The 16045-nt window shown below is 43.8% G+C and overlaps 2 protein-coding genes across 2 annotated transcripts in view; both read left to right on the top strand.

The window, feature by feature from the left end:
• LOC136364409 (protocadherin-15-like) overlaps positions 1-16045 on the top strand; it is a 52635-nt gene that overhangs the window by 24765 nt on the left and 11825 nt on the right. The window contains exons 5-7 of the mRNA XM_066324333.1: positions 511-687; positions 5807-6025; positions 8788-8898. Of these exons, the coding sequence (XP_066180430.1) occupies positions 511-687; positions 5807-6025; positions 8788-8898 (507 nt within the window). The remainder of the gene's footprint in view (positions 1-510; positions 688-5806; positions 6026-8787; positions 8899-16045) is intronic.
• On the top strand, positions 13767-15778 carry LOC136364411 (protocadherin-15-like). The gene has a single exon (XM_066324335.1). The coding sequence runs from the start codon at positions 13769-13771 to the stop codon at positions 14792-14794; it is 1026 nt and encodes a 341-aa protein (XP_066180432.1). The 5' UTR covers positions 13767-13768; the 3' UTR covers positions 14795-15778.

The following is a 16045-nucleotide window of genomic DNA, read 5'->3' as shown; positions in this document are numbered from 1 at the left end:
TCCTGCCTGTAAAACCTGGTGCCTTTTGGAGCAGCAGGTGTTGCAGCCCCTGAAATGTTGTGTGATATTGGAGGGCCGGATGAAATATCCCACCAAAAATCGTTCAAGTGGTTGTTTCTCTGGGTGAAAATTTATGGAATGCACCCTGTGGAAGGCTGGAATGGAAGTGCTGGCATCATATAACTTAATAAAAGGCTGACAGGGGGATTTTGTGTGAAATATAGGGGGTGATTCCCATGAGCCGTTTAAAACTCAACTGGGGTCATAAATACAATGAGCTCGACTTAAGGACACAATTTCTGAGGACCTCTCCGAGCACTGCTGGGCTTTTCTCAGGAGCTCAGCACTTCAGAGGTTACGTGGAGCAGCGATTCCTTTTTAAAAGTGCTCTGAAGGTCAAAATCCTTCCCATCCTATGGGTTTTGCCTTTCAGTACCTCATTTGGGCTGGGGTCAGTGGCGGGTGGCACGAATCAATCACTGCAGCTTTCCAGCTCCGTCTTCCCTTTAGGATTTTGGAACGCTACGTCCAGGACCAGATTCCGGGGGCGACGGTGGTGGTGGAATCCATCGGGGCACGGAGGTTTGGGGATGGATACTCCGAGGAGGATTACACCAAGTCCGACCTCATGGTCTACGCCATCGACCCACAAACCAACAGAGCCATCATGAGGAACGAGCTTTTTAAGTGAGTCTTTGTTTTGTAGATCTCCCTCAGTTTCCTTGGGTTGTTCGGGAATCTGTTGGTCTGTCCAGCATAACAGGAACAGAAAAAAATCCATTGAAACGGCTGCTGCATGGATACCCCCTATGGATACCTTGGGAATTTGCCACTTCCTCATTCAGTCCAGTGCCTTGGGCTAAGTTGTCTCAATCCACGTGATTCAGGCCTTATCACCATGACAGCTTGTAATAGGCTTTTTCCCACCCTGTGGAGGAGATTCCAACTGAAATTCCTCCTAGAATTTCCTTCCTATGTACCCGAAGTCCTGTGTGATCTTCAGGCTTTGGTGCTGCAGTGTCGACCTTCAGGCTTCTCACGGGTTCTGTTTGGAGCATGAATCTGTTTTTGTTGGAAGGGGAAGGGGAAGGGGAAGGGGTAGTTTTCACCTCATGTAAAACAGACTGGGGCATGACCCAGTGCACACCTCCACACAGGCTTTCCAAAATGCAAATCAGGTTCTTCTTATAAAGAAGAAAAAAAAAAAAAAAAAACTGTTTGTTTGGGGTTTTTTTTTGCACATGTTCCACCTTGGTGTTGGTTTTTCTCTTGATGAGAACCCCATCAGGCTCTTCCTGAGCTGAGCATGTCCTCAGCAGCCTGGCAGGAAAAGGCTGTAAACCACATCAGGGAAATGGGGTTGGAGAAGGGCTTCTTCTCCAGAGCTCCGGGTGGGCTGTAGGTGAACTGCAGCATAGGAAAGTTCTGCAGATATTCAGATTTTAAAGGCTGGGAAAGATCACTGGGATCAGTCTGAGCATGTTTGGGAGCTACCCAAATTAATTCTCCTTGGAACATGTCTGTCAGTAAAGCAACTGCACCAGAAAATCCAATCAACTACAACCAGGGGGGTGTTATTGCAGGTTAATTTCCTATCAAAAATTAAGCCTTTTGTCTTTTTTTTTTAATTTTTCCAGGCTCAGTTTTATTATAACTTTGGGTGCTAAATTAAAGCATCCATTGGTGCTTTTAATGTCTGGGTCCCACTGAGGTCTAGGCTCACATTCACATCATCCTCTGTATTTTTATTCTTGAGAATTTTTTGCTCTGGGCCATGTTTTAATTCTTTTAATCACCTACAGTTTTGTCTGCACTCACTCCAGTCTTCCAGCATTATTTTTGTAAACTAGGAATATTTTAAAAAGGAATATTTTATATAAAAATTTTACATTAAATATAATTCATAACAATAACAGCTCTCAGAGGAGTGGCAAGAGAGTCTCCTTCCTTTCTCCTTAAATTTGTTTTTAGGTATCCCCATGGTCATTCAGTCTTTTGAGGTCTAAGTGATGCTCTCTGGGTGTTTGTGGTCATTTGTCCAGTATTGGTCATTCCCAGAATTAAGTAATTGTGATTTTCTCCCAGTTTTATTCAAGATTCTGACACCCTTTTCCTCCTCCCCATGGAAAACTCAGTAAATCCACTACTCCCAGGATATGTAATTCAGCTGTTATCTGAACAGGGAGGCAGCTGGCTCTTTGAATACCAGGAAAAATAAACTTTTCCCTTAGCAGAATCTCTTAATGGTCAGGAAAAAAAAGTCCCTCTTCATTTTGGCACCTTTTGAAGATATTGGAATGTCTTTTTAGGGATGTTCAAATGTCCAGTGAAGTACCCAGTGCAGAATAGAGCTAAGATGGGTTAAAAATCAGATTTTTCCAACAGGAAGGGAAGGGGGATTCATCTGAGAAATGAATTCATTAAAATGCTCCCTGTACCTGCACACTCAGTTTTTTTAGAGGCTTTTTTTTCTTCTCTTCAAAAGCTCTTAAATATTTAAATCAGCAAAATCCCAGAGAATGCTTTCCTGGCTTTAGGATAGAGGTGAGTGACTGTCAGCTCACTGGAGTAAGGAGACAGAGTTTTGCAGCTGCAGTTCCCAAGTTTTCACTGGAAAGTGGGAGAACCTCAGGAGATTTGGGCCAGGGATGTACCCAAATCTACAAAGATTTTAACCTCCTAAAAAGATAAAGGTCCCTGCTGGGAGTTTGATTTCAGAGGGATGGCTCAGGGTTTCTCCTGCCATGGGAAGAGGACACTTCAGCTGTGGTTGTCCCCTCAGCCATGAGTCCCAACCACCCTCCTGCCAGGCAAGAATCAGCTCGGGATCTGACAGAAAAGGGATCAGTGGGAGAAAGGATCATTTCATAAACTGGATATGGTGGGAGAAAGGTGAATAAGTCTGAAAGAAACAGAACATCTTGTTTTAAACATTAAATTACCACTAAGGAAGATAAATTCCCACGGGTGATTTTCCAAGTGTTCAACAATTCCATTATATATCCAGGACCAACAGCACAGAATTAGTGACTTCTGCCAGCTGGGATTTTTACACAGCTCACCAAATGATTATGTATAGGAAGATACCTGTGGTTTTTCCAGAATGGGTTTTTTTGGGAACACCTGCAGTGTTCCAGCTTCAAAAGCGGAGTGGAGGCTCTGATTTAATGGAATTTCTTGTGAACCTGCCACCGTTTAAAAATAATTATTTGTGAAGGTCGAATGCAAGGGGAATTGAGGATGAAGTGGAACAGCAAGTGGAGAACTGCAGGGATACAGGCAGGAGTCAGGGATCCAAACCCAAAGCTGCTGGAGTTGGGAGAAGAGGATGGACACAGCAGGTCACCAAGCAGCAGCTAAACAGAGTCACAGTTGTCACCGTGAACCAAAGTATAAGGCTCCCCTAATCCATAATATTAATCCCGCAGTAATTCCAGGAAAATGTTTGGCTGGAAAGCAAAGGCATTATTTAGAATTCGTGGATGTAGCAGCCAGTGCCAGGGGGTAAAACCCATGTGTCTCTCAAGATATGTAGAATTTTCCTTCTCCCGTACTTTGTAAAATTGATACGCAATGAGAAATCCATATCTTTCCTTCAGACTGTTATGATTGATTACCTGAAGTTTTTATTAATCAGGGATCTCATACAACAGTCATTTAGGTTGGAAAGAACCTCTGAGCTCGTCAGGTCCAGCCTTAACCCAGCACTCCCGAGCCCACCACTAAACCGTGTCCCACGTCCACGTGGTTTATCAACACCTCCAGCCATGGGCACTCCAAAGCTCCCTGGGCAGCCCCTGCCAAGGCCTCAGCACCCTTTCCATGGAGAAATTCCTGCTGCTGGCCAAGCTGAGCCTCCCCTGGCCCAGCCTGAGGCCCTTTGCCCTTGTCCTGTCCCTGTTCCCTGGCAGCAGAGCCCGACCCCCCCTGGCTGTCCCCTCCTGGCAGGGACTTGTGCAGAGCCACAAGGTCCCCCCTGAGCCTCCTTTGCTCCAGGCTCAGCCCCTTTCCCAGCTCCCTCAGCCTCTGCTGGGGCTCCAGCTCCTTCCCCAGATCCATCATCTGCTCCTCATCTGATTTTTGTTCCAAATCTGTTTGATTACCCCCAAAAAATGGGTCTGTACTTCACTATATGTCCTCCCTCTTCCACAAACCCCTAAAAGACTCTGAGGCCACTCCGATAATCTCTCGGACTGAAACGTTCAGCCTCCTTGCCTATCTTTTAAAGGGAAGAGGCTTTGATTTATTGGAGCATAAAAACCAGTTGAATCCAACAAATTCCTCCTGCATAAATTAAGTGGGAAATGTCCCCCGTTAAGAGGAGGCTGTGTGAAGCTCCTGCACAACCGTGTCAGGTTCCATCACGGAGTAAACGCTCACGGCTGAGTTACGAACCTGTTAAAAAGGCTCTGTCGGGAAAATGCCAGAGGAATTTCAATGGAGAGATAGTTAAAGTCATCCAGGGATTTAACACCGTCCTGCTGAGAAGGCTTTTGCCAGCTCAGAGGATGTGGGACATGCACCAGTGACATCTAGTGAGCAGCGAGAGAATGTTTATATCCACTTTATGCCATCGTTTAGGTTGCAAAAGAGATTTTTTTTTTTTCTCAAGCACCAAGGAAATGGTTTGTGGAAGACACCAGGAATGGGACTTATCCTTCCAGACACCTTTGTGAGGGTGAGCAGCCTCTTTACCCTCAGTATCATGAAACCAGCCCAAATTCATGATTCAGGATGAGCTGTTCTGCTTGTGACGAGATCCAGTTCATCCATTACACACCCAGAGCAGAGTGGATTCTCCCCAAAATTCCAAAATAAAAAACAGGGACAAGGACTGCTAGGAGGATTTATCAGGAAATTAATCTGAGGGGAAGTCAGTTGTAAGAAATTACTGCCCTTGAAGAAATGGTATTTGGGGGTGGAATTTCTCTCTTGTGAACAGAGTAAGGAAATCAAAGCTCTCTCAGGCTTTCTTCAGATATTCAGAGTTTATACACAAAAATACTTACAGAAGTTTTTGTTGTTGTTGTTGTTGTTTTTTATTTGAAGTTTTCTGGAGGTCTTTTTCCCCTCATCTTTCTCCAGAAGAACCACTGTACATGTAAGGATCTGGAATTCTGCTATAGCTCCCACCTTTTAGGATCCTCCATACTAACACATCTCCTACTTTGGTCTTTGGAGCTGGGCAGCTTGTGAGACAGTCCTCACTTCTGGAGTGATCCAAGTATTTTGATTTTCCTTCAGAATTTAAGGCCTTGGACAATGTATTTTTTGTCCAGACAGCCAAAGAATTTCCCTGAGGAGCTGAGCAAGACATCTGTGGTCATCGAATCCAACATTCCCCAGCACTGGCAAGGCCACCGCTGTCTCATGTCCCCAAGTGCCACATCCACAGGTTTTTGAGCACTTCCAGGGATGGTCACTCCATCACTGCCTTGGGCGAGACCAAGGTGATCTTTTGGACAGAGTGGTCCTTAGGGATGTGTCCAGGAAGGGCTGGTTAATCCTCGGGCTCAAAGCAGAGAAGGAAAAGCACAAAGCAAGGCCTTTGTGATGCCAGTGAGAACTTTGTGCCCCTGGAAATCAGGATGAGCTCAGCTCAGCCCTCCTTTTCAGTGTTCATAAACTGTAACCTGGTGTTAAGTACATTAGAATTTTCCCTGGCACTGGGATTACAGTGAATTGCCACTATTCCGAAGTCCACAATGACGACATATGTGTTTTATTGAGCTGTCAACCTCTCATGATTAAAACTCTCCTCGTGAACTTGGCCCTAAAATAGTGGGGTGCTTTTGTGCCATTGAAGGTTCCTGGATGGCAAACTGCTGGATATCAACAAGGAGTTCCAGCCCTACCTGGGCCAGGGCGGGCGAATCCTGGAGATCCGCACGCCGGACGTGGTGGCCAACGTGAAGAAGCAGGCGCAGGCCTTGGGCTACACGGAGGGGGCACTGCTGGCCCTGGCTGTCATCATCATCCTCTGCTGCATGCCAGCCATCCTCATCGTCATGGTCAGCTACCGGCAGTGAGTACCCTCCTCCTCCTCTCCCAGGGCTTGTAAAGTCGAAGTAGAGGTGATGCATTTCATTTGCTTTGACGATTATTCGTCATCACGAGAAGAATTTCTACTTACTGTTGCCTATTTCTATCATGTTTTGTACGCATTGTCTGTATTTCTATTGTATAAGTTAATTTCTGGGTTTACTCCTCACCACAAGGGTTGCTCAGTGCTTGGTGTGATCAGCACGGGAAGGGCTCCCTAACACGGTGCAGGATTTTTGTGCCAAAACACCGGCTCAAAATGCAGGTGTCGGACAGGGAAGTGAAGATTCAAAGATTAATTCCATTAAAAAAAAAAAAAAAAAAGAAAAAGGTGTTTTTTTCAAGGGATTAATCAAAAATCAAATTAGAGAATTAGAGAATTCCAGTATTTTTGCTTAAATCCTATTTTTTTTTCCTGAGCTTCTTAATTGCAAGTGTTTCCTGGAGAATTGGTCTTCTGCCATTTTAGGGCAACATTGGAGATATTTTTTGATATTTCCTCTTGCCTCTTATACACTGAAGAGATTCCAGTAATTGGCTGATAAATTAATTCAAATCAACATCTGCAACAAGTTCCTGTCAACTAAAATTTTCATATTTCATATTTAAAATCACTGCATTTGAACTTAACAGGTCCGTATATATTAATTTAATTATTTAGAGATATATATATATATATATATTTATTCATTGATTTATTCTCTAATTAAATATTATATTAATACATTTACATATACATTATATTCCAGTTAATAGATTTATAAATCCATTTGTTCACTGAGGTGTTATTTAATTAATGATTGCATTCACATCCCCTTTTCTCCATTTTGGGTGAAGAGAAGAAGCCTTTCAAAGAAGAGCTTGACTAACTTCTGCACCATTGAGATGGCAGATCTTTCCTCAACTGCTCTTCCTCTCCCAGAATTCTATGGAAAATTTGCTTCCATGAGCCAATTCATCTTGCAATTCATTGGTGGCTGTTATCTGAATTACAGATTCCTTAAAAAAATGAAAGAGCCTTAATTTTCCTTGGCATCTGTTAGATTATCCAAACATCATCAATCTCTTTTAGGAGCTCTCAAGAATTAGCTTAAATTCATTTAATCCAAAATTCCCATTTTTCCCATCGAAAAATCTGACTTGGAGTGGGATTTGTAGCAGCCCATTGTGAATAAATTGTATTTTTATGGAGAGTGACAAAAAAAATGAAAGGAATTTTAGATTTAATTTAAAATCCTGAGCCTTATTGTTTGTTTTGGCATTCCAGCCTTTTTCACTCCTTTTCCAAAAGAATCTCGGTATTTTTCCTAAAGTATTTCTTTATTAAGAGATCTAAAAATTCCTCCTTTGACATCCAGTATCCAGCACAAACCTGTAAGGTACTTACAAATTATTTATTGTTTACTAATCACAAAAGAATGGCATCTTCTAAATAATTACCAAAAATAATTCATTATTAAAAGTATTTTATATACATTTTTGATAAAAGCTAAAATGAGAAAATATAAATAAAATAACAATTATATTATTTATATTGTTATATAAAAATAATTCAGTATAAAGAAACAAGTCTAAAAGTGTGTCTGCTTAAGAAAACGCTAGAGAAATATTCATGTTTTCATGCCTTGTTTTCATTCCCTGCTGTAATTCATATTTCTGCTGACTACAGAATTGTTTCTAGGGGATCAAAAAGAGCTGTTCAGCTCTGGAAGTTCTGATTCTTAAAACAAGTCATTAATTCTGGAATTTGATGTATGGAATAATTAAGTAGCCTGTAGTTTATTACTCCTATTAGAGTTGTTGTAATGGGCAGTTCTTGGAAGCAGAATTTATTTAACCTTCCTTTTTATCTCTTTTTTTGCAACCAAACAGATTCAAAGAGTAAGTATTTATTTCCAGCTTCGTTGTTTTTTTTTTTTTTTCCAGTTTCCACAGGAATACAGACAGATTTTGTTCTCAAAATTTATTAAATTTAAGGGGCTTTTTTAAATTCCTATACTCAACTTGCTCCTGAAATCCTGGTGTGATGAGTTTAAAAGTGATTTATTTTAATGGCTACTTGGTGTTGTTGGCGTGTATCAGCCACATCACCCTGGTGGTGCTCCCTACATGAGGAGCTCTGTTTTCTAGACAGAGAACAGAAATTTATTCTACAGTGACTTTACTCCATATTGAAAAAAAAAAAAAAAAAAAAAAGGATTTTTTTCAGGGAAAAAACATTCGTTGAACAAAAAATTCCCAGCCAACCCCTTTAAGAAAAACAAGTTGTGAATGGACAAGGAGGAGTGGCACCAAACTGAAAGAAGTAGGGTTAGATGGGATATTGGGCAGGAATTGTTCCCTGGCAGGGTGGGCAGGCCCTGGCACAGGGTGCCCAGAGCAGCTGTGGCTGCCCCTGGATCCCTGGCAGTGCCCAAGGCCAGGCTGGACTTTGGGGCTGGGAGCAGCCTGGGACAGTGGGAGGTGTCCCTGCCCATGGCAGGGGTGGCACTGGGTGGGCTTTAAGGCTCTTTCCAACCCAAACCATTCCGGGATCTGGGAGGCTCTGGGATTCCACCAAAACAGCACCCAGGAGCTGAAAAATCCAAGAGAAGATGATGTTGCTACTTTGATGAAGACAAAATCCAGGGATGTTTATTAACTGCAAGGCAAGAGCACAGAAAACCACACATTTTGGCTTTCTCTGGGGGGCGTTTTGGGGTCTCCCTGATGGATGTTTCTCCTTGCCCCCCCGGCTCTCCGAAGGCGCCAGGCTGAGTGTGCCAAGACTGCGAGGATGCAGATGGCTCTGCCCGCAGGAAAACCGACCGGAGCCGTGGCCAACAACCTCTACGAGGAGCTTGGAGACAGCACCATGTGAGTATTCCTTGAGATCCATCCAGATAATCACTGCCCAGGCAACCTGAGCTAGTGGGAGTTGTCCCTGCTCATGGCAGAGGGTGGAAAGAGATGGGTTTGAAGGTCCCTCCCAACCCAAACTATTCCAGGATTCTGGGATTCAATGAAATCATTTCACGCAGTCTCCATGCAAAATGTTTTCTTCATTCCCCAGCTGCCTGGGGTTCTCCAACATCCAGAAAAGAAATAGGCTGGCTCTGGAAGGAGGGGGGAAAGCAATTTAATCTTCTTGTAATGCATGGGGGAACCTTTAACAGACTTTAAGTGGGCAAAAAGGTCTCACCATATAGTTTTCCTAAGAACAAAATCCTACAGCAGGTCACTGCTGACAGGATTGGATTCCTTGGCATATCCAGGCCAACACTCCACATTTTCCAAAGCTGTTGACTAAATGCATCCTATAAAATTCATTCTTATCCACTGTACACATCTGAAACGATAATTCCCTGGAAATTTCAGCCTCAAAGTCCCCATGCCCTATAGTAAGAAGTGTTCCAATTGTTGAGGGGTTTTTTTTGTTCTAAATTTAAACCTGTTTAAATATTGAAATTAAAGGAACTGTCAAAGCAGAGAAACCCCTGGTAGCTCAATAAATGCATCTTTTACCTCTTACATGCTCATAAAATAATAATCTTGCAAGGCTGCCTCTCTTTTCATGCCTCTGTAAACCTGAAGTTGATGGACTCCAATAACAATTTAACCCTCAGTAGGAAAACATTCCAGCCAATTATTATTTGTCTGATACTGGGGGGGTTGTTTGCCACACTTCCTCATCTCTATTTATACTTGAAAACCAAGGAGTGCTGAAGAGCCCAGCTTGAATAATATTTGGAGCAGGTAGGGAGTGAGTGGATGGTGGAAATGAGGATTGCTCAGTTTTCCATCATGATTTGTTTTGCCCAGAAAGCTGAAATTTTCCAGCTGCTGTGATGGAGTTGATAAAATGTTACAGGGCCAAGACAGAGCTTTAACTCCTGGACAACTGGGTGCAGTCCCTGCATGTGGAATAATTAGAGGGCTTGAGCTTTTTTGGGTAAATAGGGGGCTAAAAAATGCTGGGAGCAGGAATAGCTCCTCCTAAGGGCTGAATTTTTGCCTTTTGCCGTTGTCAAGTTATGCTTGGGCAGGAAGGGAGGAAAAAGGTGTGGAATAAAGTTTTTTTGGAATGGGAGCACTTCTCCTTGTGAGTCACATCTGCACCCTCATGCAGGGAGGTACCAGCTGGATAAAATTCACTTTTTTTTTTTTTTCACTAAATCAAATTTCTGCTGAAATTAAATATGTGATGCTAAACCCAGAAAAGGCTTCATTGTGCTGTGTTTTATCTGCAAAGGTTTTTTGGGGGGTTAGTACTGCCCCAAAGAGGTGCCAGTTCCCAGATCTGCAGTATTGACTTTGAGGCTTAGCTTTATGTTAATTTGGTCAAAAAAATAGTATTCATTGCACAAAAAAAGGTGCTGTAGTTGGAATATTTTCTCTCAGGTGTCTTTGCATACAACCAAGGCTTATCCATCATGCTGAGGAGCTGATTAGCACAAAAATCCTTCAAAGATAAATCAAAATCTGTAGATTTACAATACAATAACAGGCTTCGATAAATATAATGACAAATTAACTTTTTCTTCCCCATAAGTATCTTACTGCAGGAAATGTTTGGGAAAAATCTTTTATTGCCATTTTTCATCAGTTTTAAAACATTATTCCCTGTTTTACTTGTCCTATGTCTGTCATCTTTCATTTGCAGTATCTTGTTTGCTTTCTTTCTTTGGTGTTTATAGCAAATGAAATGGAACAAAGCTCTTTAGTTTTAAATCTGCCTTGTCTCACCATTTTCATTTTTCCCTGTCTTTGGATCCTTAGGCATCAGTAAGTAAGCTTATTTCATTGTCTTAATATTTGTAGCTGGTAGAAATTAGTTAATTTTCCTTCCAGCAATTCCCATCCAACCTTGCAAGGTGAAGTTCATATTTTTTTTGTCCATTGAGCAGGAAAGACATTTACTGGGAAGTTCCAATACTTCTGTGCTTCTTTATGCCTCTTCTTGGAAGCAGAGAGAGGAAGGGTGCCTGCTGAACTTGAAGGGCATTATTTCTAAAGCCAAAGGGTCAAAAATAAGCCACACCAACACTGGGTTGCATGAACAAAGGTTTGCTGGGAGCTCATGAATTTATGGCTGGGTTCAAACCTTCCTTGGCTGTTAATGCCAATCCCGTGAAAGGCCTGTGGAGTCTTTGAGTTCACAGAAACTGATCTCTCTGGTCTTCAAGTGATCAAAACAACTCCACACAAACAGAAAAACACTAGGGGGGGTCACCTCAGCTCTCCAAGGCCTCCTGTAGAGTGAGGAAGAGGCTGAGGAGCTTTTGAAATAATCTGCTCCAGTGGCAGAAAGGTGGAGGCACCGTGCATGAGCCTTCTGCTGGAGGGGCTCCTTCAAGTTCAGTCCCTGCTTCTCCCACCTCTCCGTAGATGCAGAGCTTGACTGACCTCAAAGTTGGCTGCTTTGGGATTCAGAGTTACTTTATAGCTCAGGGGCCCAGCACAGGAGGGACCTGGAGCTGCTGGAGAGAGGCTGGGGAGGCTCCAGGATGAGCAGAGGGATGGAGCAGCTCTGCTGGGAGGAAAGGCTGGGACAGCTGGGGCTGCTCAGCCTGGAGAGGAGAAGGCTGTGTGGAGACCTCACAGCTCCTGCCAGGGCCTGAAGGAGATACAGGAAACTTGGAGAGAGGCTTTGGACAAGGGTCTGGAGTGACAGGACACAAGGAATGGCTTCCCAGTGCCAGAGGGCAGGGCTGGATGGGATATTGGGCAGGGATTGTTCCCTGGCAGGGTGGGCAGGCCCTGGCACAGGGTGCCCAGAGCAGCTGTGGCTGCCCCTGGATCCCTGGCAGTGCCCAAGGCCAGGCTGGACTTTGGGGCTTGGAGCAGCCTGGGACAGTGGAAGGTGTCCCTGCACATGGCAAGGGATTGGAGCTAGGTCATCTTTAAGGTCCTTTCCAATCCAAATCCTTCTGGGATTCTCTAATTAGTGTGAAATTAATTATTTCTATTCATTCTGCCCAGAAGAAGCCTTAGGCACACTCAGCTCTGGCAAGCTGCAGTGCTTGGGGAGAGTTTATTCACTTTGTGGGGATTTGCTGGGTGTATTTTTTTTCAAATGGGAGAATGATCTCTGGGTTCTGTGTGGGAATTCCAGTCCTCATGCCTCCCTGGAACATTGGAAAGCTGGGGGTTCCCTGCCTGGGTGGTCCCCATATCAAACAGGAAATAAAAGTTAAAAAAACAAAAGTGTTTTGTTATTAAATACAATCCTCAGGGGAGTTTTACATCTTGAATAACTTAGAGGAAAAAGAAGATCTCTTCATTAACTCTTTCTAGGTATTTAAACCCCCTTCCAATTTTTCTAGGGAATATTTAACCACCAGAGATAAATTTCTCATTAACTTGGACTTAGTTATGTTTTCTGAGATAGAAACAACACCACCAAAGCCCACGGAATGATGTGAGCAAGCAATCTAAAACTTCATCTTCCAGCACTCACAGAATCATGGAAAATTCCCACATTTTTCTCCTATTCCTTTACCAAAATCTATATTTTGGTAAAGACAAGGCTTAGAATTTTTAACTCAGAACCTGTGTGAAAATACTGGACATCTCTATGTTACTAAAAGCAGTCTTCAGTGATATTTTAATTTGTGCAGGTAGATAAGATTGCTACTCATGCTGTACTTTTGCTCTGCCTGACACAGCCCAAATCTTAAATTTCTCAGTTTGAGGGAAAAATAAATTTCATTTCAGCCTGCGGTGAGCATTGTTCAGAATAGGCCTTGAAGGGCACTTTTCTAGTAGGCAGTTTGGGGCTATTCATTTTAAAATACTGTTTCTTTTCCAATCTGAAGCTTGCGGTATTAAAAATATTTGAGGGACAAAATGAATAAGGGACTGGGAGGTGAGTCCAGAAAGTGGTGAGAACTCCCACTTTTGGTGCAGAAATACAATGTTAGCAATCCACAGGGGCTTTTCATTGGGTTCAAAATGATGAAGAGATGAAATTCATACACACAGGAGTTGAAATTCCCTCACATATTGATATTTCTGTGATGTTTCATGCTTCTAGGTGGCTAGACCACCATATTAACTGGTAATTTTGAAATAGAAGAGGGATTTTTTTAACAAGAAGTGGATTTATTTTTGAACTCACCAAGTAGCTACGCAGCTTCAAATTAAAACAAGCAGCAGCTTGTTTTAATTTTTCTTCCTTCCCCCTTAAAGAAGATGCAAAAGTAAATGTCTTGCCAGTAGTAGATGTGCTCCTGCTGTTGGGTTGTAGCTGGCTAGAAGTGATTTAATGGCTCTGATTCATGTCATAATTTGTTTTTTTTCTCTCTCTCATAAGTACCTATGTCCATGCATGTTTCCTCACACGTGATTATCTTCTTTTCTTTCAAGTCTTTTTCTTCTCTACCATTTCCAACAAAGCAGGGGAAAAAAGTCAGTCTTAGAAGAAGGAGACCGACAGAGAGTTATAAGCAGCTTTGCTTCCCGTGCTATAGAGGCTCACAAGAATTCCAATATCAGTGGATCCCTGAACAACAACCTCCCCAAATCCTCGAGTAACATCACTTTTTTGTCCGATGAGAACCCGCTAACAACCCGAAACCCATTGTATGTGGAAGGTCTCCCGCAGAGCCCCGCTGCCACTGGGTTCCTACGGAAAAGGAACGATACTTTAGATACTCTTTCTCCTTCAAGACTGGCCTGGAGAGAGGCCTCTTTAGGGGGCAGCCACCGGGCATGGACAGTGCCCACTCACCTGACTCGGAGACACATGTCAGGGGCCCTGGGTAGGCCGGTTGTCATGGACCCCATCCAGTGGCAGCACCAGAGACTCACAGCCAAGGAGGAAGGTGCCGAAAACCCCGATAGCAGTGAGGATGTCAGCAGCCCACTCTTCCAAAAGATCAGTGGCCCCAAGCTGACTGTGAAGGAGAAGGCCAGGCAGTTTGAGGCGCTGCAGGAAATGAAGCAAGTGAGATCCCCCGAGGTGAAATCCGCGCGGTCGCCCACGCACAGCGCCAGTGTCCAGGAGGGAGAGAATGCTCCAGAGCAGTCTCCCAAAAGCGTGGTGGCTTCTCCGCGCCTTCGCTCCTCCCCTCTGTCCTCTCCAACGCGTGGTGCTGAGGGAGTTGAAGTGGAAGCCGCCGTGGTCCCTGCTGTAATCGTCACTCACCACGACGACCCTCAAGAACATTCTCCTCCACCGACTCGCAAACCAACTCCTCCGTCTTCTAGGATAAAGAAACCACTTTGCCAAAATTTTCTAGCTCCTCAGACCAAAGAAAATGTAGAAAGCATCCCAGACCCACCTAAGATTCCCCCACCCCCGCCTCCACAGCTGCCACCTCCACTGCCACCACCACCTCCATCCCCTCCTCGGTTGCCGCCACATCCTCCGCCTCCGCCCACAGTTTCTCTTCCTTCTTCTTCTTCTTCTTCCTCTTCTCCATCTCCTCTTACCACACAGCTCCTGTCCCCTGCCAAGCACTCCAAATCCCCTGCCAAACATCCAGCTGTCCCCACCCAGGCCGCAGTGCCAGAGCTTCCTCCCCGCAGGGAGCTCAAAGGAATTCTTAAAAACATTCAGAATTTGGCCGCCATCGAGAAGTCAGTGGCCAACATGTACAGCCAAATAGACAAGAACCACCTGCTGCCCAAGCACATCCCCAAGCTCAAACCAGCCCCGGAGCCCCCAACTCCAGAAGCCGCAGCCGAGCACAACCAGCAGAATGGGAACTTGAGCTGTGTTGTGGAGGAGCTGGAGAAACGCTTCCCCTCCCAGTCAACAGCTCTGTAATGCTCAAGGGTGGATGCTCCCGGCTTTTTTGCAGTGAGAGGACTCTAACGCAGCACGCAGTATCTGCCTCAGACTCTCCAGAAATCCTGACCTTTCCCCTTTTCTCTGCTGTACACGACTTATCCACTCCCGATTCCAAATGGAGAGATGTTGTCCTTCCCATTCGCTCAGAAGTCTGTGATGTAAAATATAATTCTCCAAGTTGTTTTCTCAGAACTACATCTTGCTGGTTCTTAGTCCGTCTCCTGGAAATTCTTGGAGGAAACTGTCCATTTTTACCCAAGGATGTGGCATAGATGGCAGTGGGCTCGATACTTCTTTAAGCAGCCTTTACTGTAGGTAACATCAGTCAGATTTTCCTGCAGCTGTGATTGGAATCTCTTGTTTTGCCCATAAAACACCCCGCCTGGAAGGAATCTTCTGCCACATATTGGGCATCAAAGCAAGGAAGGCCTGGGAGTAGCAGGCTTGGCTTCGGTGAGCCAGGTTATTGGATGGGCTTTGAGCAACCTGGGATGATGGCCCTGCCCATGGGATGAGCTTTAGGGTTCCTTCCAATCCAGGCTTTCCATAATTCCATACTGCATCTCCCTGCTCCATGGGCTCTGCTCTGCTGACGTTTTCTGGCAGCTCAGTTCCTGTCTCCAGTCAGAAGAAGGGTTTGCTCTTGGCTTCTCAGCAAATGCGGCCGTGTCCCCACTCCTGTTCTCCATCTTCTGCCTTGCATTGCATTTTTTTAATATATATTATAACTGCATGTGAAAAGTTTATATTTTGTAAATTCCTTTCATGTACAAAGCATTTGTTGTTTGTTTTTTATGATTTTGCATGTGCATGTTGTTGCTGTCTCTCTTTAATTTCCATGCTGGTCTGTCACAAGCTGAAACATCTCAAATTGCAATAAAGTCACTCTGATTAGTGTCACCAGGTGAAGGGTTTCCAAGTTCTTGTAAAAATCCATATAATGTGGATTTACTTAGCAGCTTTTTTGCTCTCAGTTGTCTAAATCAGATCATTACATTTACATAAATATATCAATTATGAATGTATATATAAAGTAAATTATCTTGTCCTTTGAAAAATGCTAAGTAAAAGCGGTTTGGGCATTTAAATGTTTGGTTCAACTTGCAAGTTTCCATTCAGGCCTTTGCCAAAATCTAAAAAGTTTCTTATGACAACTTTGAAAAACCATATTGGAAAAGGCAGATACTACCTAATGAAGCAAAACTAAAACTCCAGTTCAGTATCAAG

Source organism: Sylvia atricapilla, chromosome 8 (assembly GCF_009819655.1).
Source record: "Sylvia atricapilla isolate bSylAtr1 chromosome 8, bSylAtr1.pri, whole genome shotgun sequence".
Classification (NCBI taxonomy): domain Eukaryota; kingdom Metazoa; phylum Chordata; class Aves; order Passeriformes; family Sylviidae; genus Sylvia; species Sylvia atricapilla.
This window is presented reverse-complemented; position numbering and strand designations above follow the sequence as displayed.